This window comes from Mastomys coucha, unplaced genomic scaffold (genome assembly GCF_008632895.1).
Source record: "Mastomys coucha isolate ucsf_1 unplaced genomic scaffold, UCSF_Mcou_1 pScaffold22, whole genome shotgun sequence".
Classification (NCBI taxonomy): Eukaryota; Metazoa; Chordata; class Mammalia; order Rodentia; family Muridae; genus Mastomys; species Mastomys coucha.
Window position 1 is genome coordinate 232,533,920 of NW_022196905.1, and position 7,429 is coordinate 232,541,348.

General features: G+C 49.2%; 2 protein-coding genes across 2 annotated transcripts; both read left to right on the forward strand.

Annotated features, from left to right (window-relative positions):
• Positions 1 to 6: 6 nt before the first annotated feature.
• Positions 7 to 874, forward strand: LOC116067955 (metallothionein-2). The gene is made up of 3 exons (XM_031336975.1): positions 7 to 201; positions 443 to 508; positions 647 to 874. The coding sequence occupies exons 1-3, from the start codon at positions 174 to 176 to the stop codon at positions 736 to 738; spliced, it is 186 nt and encodes a 61-aa protein (XP_031192835.1). The 5' UTR covers positions 7 to 173; the 3' UTR covers positions 739 to 874.
• Positions 875 to 5,753: 4,879 nt separating this feature from the next.
• On the forward strand, positions 5,754 to 7,018 carry LOC116067956 (metallothionein-1). Its single transcript, XM_031336976.1, has 3 exons — positions 5,754 to 5,997; positions 6,481 to 6,546; positions 6,791 to 7,018. The coding sequence occupies exons 1-3, from the start codon at positions 5,970 to 5,972 to the stop codon at positions 6,883 to 6,885; spliced, it is 189 nt and encodes a 62-aa protein (XP_031192836.1). The 5' UTR covers positions 5,754 to 5,969; the 3' UTR covers positions 6,886 to 7,018.
• Positions 7,019 to 7,429: the final 411 nt, after the last annotated feature.

Below are 7,429 nucleotides of genomic sequence, written 5' to 3' on the forward strand. Positions count from 1 at the left end.
GCGTGTGCAGGCGGCGGGGGCGTGGGCATGGTTCCCCCCACCCGGGCGGAGTTTTTGCGCTCGACCCAATACTCTCCGCTATAAAGGTCGCGCTCCGCGTGCTTCTCTCCATCACGCTCTTAGAACTCCAACACCGATCTCTCGTCGATCTTCAACCGCCGCCTCCACTCGCCATGGACCCCAACTGCTCCTGTGCCTCAGGTAAGGGGGGCTGCAGACGGGCCTCTACAACCCGTTTTCCTTTTGGCCCCTTCTCTAGTGACTAAGGGCGCTACCGGCTGCTCCTTCCGAACGAGTTCTGGAAACCCTCCCTGCTCCCTTAAAACTAGTCCTTGAGATAATGGCTCGCCCAAACTGGGTGATTTGCACCCGAGTTCCTCGGAGAACTGCGTTCAGTTACACGCTGGTCCCTCTCACCGCGCTCACTGCCTTCTTCCTCTAGATGGATCCTGCTCTTGCGCCGGTTCCTGCAAATGCAAACAATGCCGATGCACCTCCTGCAAGAAAAGTAAGTTTTCTTCTCTACCCTTCCTCCTTCACTCCCCTGGGGTCCCTAGCCCGCCGCGCCTTCTCGGGAACGGGCAGGTGGGGTGGGTGGATGCCTTTGACTCCCGTTTCTCGCTCACGTTCTGATCTTCTCCCACAGGCTGCTGCTCCTGCTGCCCCGTGGGCTGTGCGAAGTGCTCCCAGGGCTGCATCTGCAAAGAGGCTTCGGACAAGTGCAGCTGCTGCGCCTGAAGTGGGGGGCGTCCCCACAACTCTGTAAATAGAAGATGGAGGAGCCTAGCCGTTTTTTGTACAACCCTGACCCTGACCCGTTCTCCACACCTTTTTCTATAAAGCATATGACTGACAATAAAAGCCGTTGACTTAACTCAGCTTGTCTTTGGTGTGTTGGGTAAGGGGCTGGCAGAGGCGTTGAGATGGGACTGCAGCAACTTGATTTGGGCTAGATGGAATTGTTATACCTCTCTGGACTTTGACCATCTAGAAAGTGTCCAGCAGAGAAGCGTGCACTGGTCACAGAAATGGGCCAATCCCACTCGGCGAGTGTACATTGGGGATTAAACATAAAGCTTCCTGCTTACTGAGCCCGGGTGCTCTCATGAGCCACATCCCTACCCCTGGTTGCATAATGGTTCTGGTTTAATTATTTTGGGTTTTTAGGTTTAAAATATGAAATACCTGTAACTTTGGTAAATAACAATGGGAGTGAATCAGATATGACGACTCCCACTTGTAATCTTAACTCTTGGGAGTCTGAGGCAGGAAGATCACTTAACTTTGAAACCAGCTTGGTCTCAAATTTTGGTAACCTTTGGTTTTAAGACAAAATCTTACTGTGTACCCTAAACTGTCCTTGAACTTCTGGGATTACAGGCTCTGCATAAAATCCATTTTAAAGCCGGGCTGTGGTGGCCCACGCCTTTAATTCCACCACTTGGGAGGCAAAGGCAGGTGGATTTCTGAGCTCGAGGCCAGCCTGGTCTACAGAGTGAGTTCCAGGACAGCCAGAGCTATACAGAGAAACCCTGTCAAAAAAAATCCATTTTAAAAAATTCAATAACATGGGCTAGAGAGATGGCTCAGGTTAAGAGCACTGGCTGCTCTTCCAGAGGTCCTGAGTTCAACTCCCTGCAACCACATGATGCTCACAACCATCTATAATGAGATCTGATGTGTTGTGCTGGCATACATACAGGCAGAAAGCTATACATAGTAAATCTTTTTGTTTTTTCAAGACAGTTTCTCTGTAGCCCTGGCTGTCCTGGAACTCTGTAGACCAGGCTGGCCTCGAACTCAGAAATCCGCCTACCTCTGCCTCCCAAGTGCTGGGATTAAAGGTGTGCGTCATCATTGCCCAGACATAGTAAATCTTTTTTAAAACTCAGTAACAAACAAAACCATCAAAAATACTGTAAACACTATAAATATCCAAGAGTGTGTCTTGCAGCTTAAGACTAAATGGTACAATGTGTTCAGCCTGGAACTCCCACGAGGAACTACTCATCTCTGGTGTACAGGGAGACTGACAGGAATTTTATTTTTTTTCCTCTTCTAAAGTAGCCTAGTGATGTGACTTGGATGTCAGTCTGGAAGGTCCTCTCCGGTCAGGTAGAAATCTGTCCCTCCCTCATCCCAACCCTGGCAATTTAAGCAAAGTAACTAGAAATTTGGAAAGAACTGCCCAGCATCTGCCCAGGAGCGAGGCATCCAGGTGGCGTCTGCAATTTGGAGGGCGGGGTGGAATTTCCTTCTTTTTAGGAGGCTGTAAGGACTTGAATGACACGCAATTAAAACCAACGGTTAATGCCCCCTGGTTATTTGTTGAGGTAAAGCAATTTGATCTTCAGTCAAAGGGAAAGAGTTTCTTGGCCAGAAGTCAGGTCCCAGCTTGTCCTTGAACTTCCTCTGTGGAGAGTAAATTCACAAAGCAGCCTATAGTCCCCCTGTCAGGAAGTCCTAGTTCACAGCTCACTTCCTCTCTCTCTCTCTCTTTTTTTTTTTCTTCTCTTTTTTCTTTCTTGAGACAAGGTTTCTCTATGTAGCCCTCGCTGTCCTGGAACTCACTCTGTAGACCAGGCCTCAAACTCAGAAATCCACCTGCCTCTGCCTCCCAAGTGCTGGGATTAAAGGCGTGCACCACCTGTATCCTAGCAACTTGGGAAGCTGAAGCAGGAGATTGTCTCAAGTTCAAGGCCAGACCAGGTTGTTCAGTGAGTTCCAGGCCACTTTGAGTTAGAGTGAGACCCTTAAAAGGAGAGGAAGAGGGCTGGAGAGATGGCTCAGCAGTTAAGAGCACTGACTGCTCTATCAAAGGTCATGAGGGCAAATCCCAGCAATCACATGGTGGCTCACAACCATCTGTAATGAGATCTGACGCTCTCTTCTGGTGTGTCTAAAGTCAGCTACAGTATATAATGAACATACATTATTATGTATAATAATAAATCTTTTTTAAAAAGGAAAAAAAAAGGAGAGGAAGAAGGGGAGGAGAAGAAACCGGTTCTTTGACATACATCTATTATCCTAGGTACTCAGGAGGCTGAGGCAGGGAGAGGATTTCCAGCTCAAAGTCTAGCTACAGAGCACTTTTTTTTTTGTTGTTGTTGTTGAAAGTTTGATCCTAGGTCAGGCGGTGGTGGCACATGCCTTTAATCCCAGCACTTGGGAGGCAGAGATAGGCAGATTTCTGAGTTGAGGTCAGCCTGGAAAACCAGGGCTATACAGAGAAACCCTGTCTTGAAAAAACAAAAAAACAAAAACAAAAAAAGTTTGATCCTTTAAAAAAAAAAAAAGATTGACTTATTTATTTCACGTATGCATGTACACTATGATGTCTTCAGCCACACCAGAAGAGGGCATAGGATCACATTACAGATGGTTGTGAGCCACCATGTGTTTGCTGGAAATTGAACTCAGGACCTCTGGAAGAGCAGCCAGGGCTCTTAACCTCTGAGCCAACTCTCCAGACCTACAGAGCACATTTAAAGTCAGCCTGAACAACTTAGTGGGACCCTGCTTCAAAATAAAAGCATGTAAAGAACTGGAGGCAAAGCTCAGATGCAGAATGCTTGCCTGGTGATCAGGAAACCTTGGGTTCAATCCTCACTGGAAAAAAGAAAAAAAAAATCATATTACACAAGAGGCCTAAAGGCCCAAGAATCTGTTACAGATCTCAGTTTTATTAAAAAACAATAAAATATAACAAATTGATAAAATAGGCAAAAGCACCAACTGCATGTGGTCCAGCAGAAACATCTCTGTGCATCCAGAAAACAACCAACAGGCAGAATAAAGGAATTGGGTATCCTTGTGCTAAGGCATGTGTCAGCCTATCGTGTACCCCAGGAGTCCACAGTCCTAGCCACTGCAGAACCACTGATATCTCTGACCTAGAATCTCTGCTGAGGACTTGCCCTTGAGTGCTTGGAACTTGTCTCTAGTCCAGGCTGAAATCCTCTGCTCTCGACAAGCCCAGTCTGTGGCTACTTAAAACCAGTAAACTCATGAGATCCGGAGAGAATTGTCCAACATTATCCAGGCAAGAATTCTGGTTTTGTTTTGCTTTTTAATTTTTAATTACTTATTTTTGAAATAGGATCTCATTTGTGTGCCCCTGGCTGGCCTTGAACTCGAAGAGATTATCAACTTTTAACTTCTTTTTTTTGGGGGGGGGTTCAAGACAGGGTTTTTCTGTGTAGCCCTGACTGTCCTGGAACTCACTCTAGACCAGGCCGGCCTCGAACTCAGAAATCCGCCTGCCTTTGCCTCCCAAGGGGTGGGATTAAAGGTGTGTGCCACCACTGCCCTGCGCCTCTGGCTTCTAAGAACTGAAATTAAAGAGGTACCCTCAGGCAAGAATTTAACTCCATAAAGACTCAGGTCCAAAGGAGGGCTTTTTTGTATCTTCCCACACAGAAGGTATTACTGTGTGGTCTCCAAGATGAAGTATCCTGAGGAAGGAGAAATGCCCTGGGTGATAAGTTACCAAACCAGCGGGTAGTTGGTTATAATGGAAAGACACTTGTGTCTAAACTAGCAAGAAAGAGGAGGAAGAAGAGGAGGGGAGGGAGAAGGGGAGGAGGGGGAGGAAGAGGGTGAGGAGGGAGAAGAAGAGGGGAAGAAGAAGGGGAAAAGGGGGAGGAGGAGGGGGAGGAGGGAGAAGAGGAGGGGAGGAGGGAGAAGAGGAAGGAGAGGAAGAAGGGGAGGAGGGGGAGGAGGGAGAGGAGGGAGAAGAGGAAGGGGAGGGAGAAGGGGAAGAGGGGGAAGAGGAGGGGGGGAGGGAGAAGAGGAGGGGAAGGAAAGGGGGAAGAATGTCATAGCCCAGGACCGGGTGCCTTCTCTGCCTACAGATGAACCTATGTACAGAAGGACAGCATCAGAGAACTTGGGACAAGTACAGGAACATTAGTGGCAGGCAGTACTGCTTCACAGTCATTGTACTACTGACTAGTTATATGGCCTGGGCAAGTCACTGAACTTCTCTGAACCCTCTGTCCTTGTGTATAAATAGAATTTGCATCTGTACATAGCTATTAAATGAGAAAATGGTTTAACTCCTGGTTCTGGCATAGTAGCCATATTGCAGAGTGGCTGGTGGTGGTTCTACAACAGTTAAGCAAAAAAACCTGCTCAAGGTCATATAGCTCAGAAGTGATGGTACGCTTGCACCAACGGTATAGCTGGTCTCTTGCCCTAGTCACAAGGCCTGACAGCAGAATCTAATGCTACTCAAAAGTCAGAAACATTGAAAAAAGAAATAGCTGCTGGAGTAAAGCCGACCTATTAATGTGTGCGATCCCCAGCCCTGGACGTGCCTAGATGTGTCCCCTAAGGAATGGAGAATAATGTTACGATGAGTTCTGTTGGCCCTGTTGCTATGTCCAGGAGGAAGGGGCTCAAGGACCATGATGGAACAGAGAGGGACAATAAGGACCGGGGAAGTTCGTAATCAAGACTAGTCTTTCTAAAACAGTCTCCTTAGCTTCTGCCAGCTTCGATCCAGAGAGAGACCTGGGCGGAGCTGGTCGCTGCCCAGGAACTCCAGTAAAGGAGAAGCTGAGGATAGATACCGCGCTAGGAAAGGGTTTACGGAGACAGTTGGGTTTCCCGGGGTGAGTTCTCGTAAGCACAGGAGCAGTGATGGGCCGTAATATCGGGGAAAGCACTACAGAGACATGATGTTCCACACGTCACACAGGTCGTCTTACTCGGGCGGGTGGCGCCAAAGGGGCGGTCCCGTTGTGCACCCCGCCCGAAGAGTGCGCTCGGCTCTGCCAAGGACGCGGCGCGCGTGACTCTGCGCGGTTAGAGCAACCGCCTGCTGAGTGCAAACCTTTTGCGCCCGGACTGCTGTCTAACGACTATAAAGAGGGCAGGCCATCCGCTGAGCGTCACCACGACTTCAGCAGCCTGACTGCCTTCTCGTCACTTACTCCGTAGCGCCAACTTCACCAGATCTCGGAATGGACCCCAACTGCTCCTGCTCCACCGGTAAGACTCCCGGTCCTTGGTCTTTCGAATACCCAGTGGGGACCGAAGAGCGGAATCCCCGAGTTGTAAAGGCTTGGCGGGAATTGGCACCTTTAGTTGGCGATTCATTCTGGTTCTTTCTAGAATCCGCTCTGCAAGCGCCTTCATTAGTTATTAGTATTGTCCGAACGGGTCTTTTGGCGGGGTTGGGGCTAGGATTTAGGCGCGCAAATGTCTGGTCACCCAGGTAGTGGGGACATCTGGGTTGAGTCCCAGGCATTTCTAAGCTTATTGTGAATTACCTGAACTAGGAAAAGAGGCGAGGGACCTTTGTATCTTGGAGATTAAAGACGCAAACAAACCTTACCCTACCCTGGGAGGAGAGAAGCAGGGCTAGGCTCCCTGGAGTTCTGAGTAGGACTCAGTGAACTGAGCTGGGACGCGTGGTATTGGCTACTGCTGTAAAGCTGCCTTTCTCACTGCTGACTACTTTCTCCTCCACAGGCGGCGCCTGCACTTGCTCCAGCTCCTGTGGCTGCAAGAACTGCAAGTGCACCTCTTGCAAGAAGAGTAAGTTGGGACATCTTGGTTGGCGGCTAAGGTTGGGGGCGGGGAACTCCTACAGAGCTGGCTCTGAGAAACGTCAACGTCCTTTGCCTCCCGAGGCCATTGTATTGTCTCAGGACAGAGCTGGGCCGAGACAGTTCTAAAGCCAGGTCTCCCTTGGGGACAGGAAGCAGGTCTTCAGCCAGGCCTGCGTGGCAGGAGGGACTTGGAAGCCTGCTCTGACCTCTTCCTCTTCCTCCCTTTCCAGGCTGCTGCTCCTGCTGCCCTGTGGGCTGTTCCAAATGCGCCCAGGGCTGTGTCTGTAAAGGCACCACCACGGACAAGTGCACGTGCTGTGCCTGATGTGAGGAACAGTGCTGCCCCCACGTGTAAATAGTATCGGACCAACCCAGAGTCTTCCCATGAAGTTCCACCCTGTGTATTAAACCCCGTTTTCTACCGAGTATGTGAATAATAAAAGCCTATTTGATTCTAACTCTGGTTTCCTTGGTGTGGTTTAGAAATAAGAAACTGGGGTGACGGGTTGGCTTAATATTCTGGGGATCTGGTTTTGGACTCAGTCGTGCCTTTTACTCCCCGCCTCTGGCCCCCCAAAGAGGGGTAAAATGTCTTTGGGTAAAGCCAAGTTATCCCATAAGCTTCCTCCTATGGAAGGCAGCAGCTGTATGCCTGGTCAGGTCTTTGTTAGGGGAAGGGATGGAGGCTGATCCTGGGAGATATGTGGTGTCTCATCCTTGCAGCACAAAATCATTTACATTCTCTTTGGATTCCAGTTTCCTCTCAGATTGTTGGGTATATGGAGAGGGGTACAAAGATTAACATGGGGCGTCTAGCGTGTTAGGCAGGGAGCAACACTGAACTGCATTCCAGCCCCCCCACCTTTTTT

Excerpts from the sequence above, each read along its gene's own strand:
- LOC116067956 (XM_031336976.1), top strand. The coding sequence starts at position 5,970 with ATGGACCCCAACTGCTCCTGCTCCACCG. Across the intron at positions 5,998-6,480 it reads CAACTGCTCCTGCTCCACCG|GCGGCGCCTGCACTTGCTCC; the intron begins GTAAGACTCCCG and ends TCTCCTCCACAG. Across the intron at positions 6,547-6,790 it reads GTGCACCTCTTGCAAGAAGA|GCTGCTGCTCCTGCTGCCCT; the intron begins GTAAGTTGGGAC and ends CTCCCTTTCCAG.
- LOC116067955 (XM_031336975.1), top strand. The coding sequence starts at position 174 with ATGGACCCCAACTGCTCCTGTGCCTCAG. Across the intron at positions 202-442 it reads CAACTGCTCCTGTGCCTCAG|ATGGATCCTGCTCTTGCGCC; the intron begins GTAAGGGGGGCT and ends TTCTTCCTCTAG. Across the intron at positions 509-646 it reads ATGCACCTCCTGCAAGAAAA|GCTGCTGCTCCTGCTGCCCC; the intron begins GTAAGTTTTCTT and ends CTTCTCCCACAG.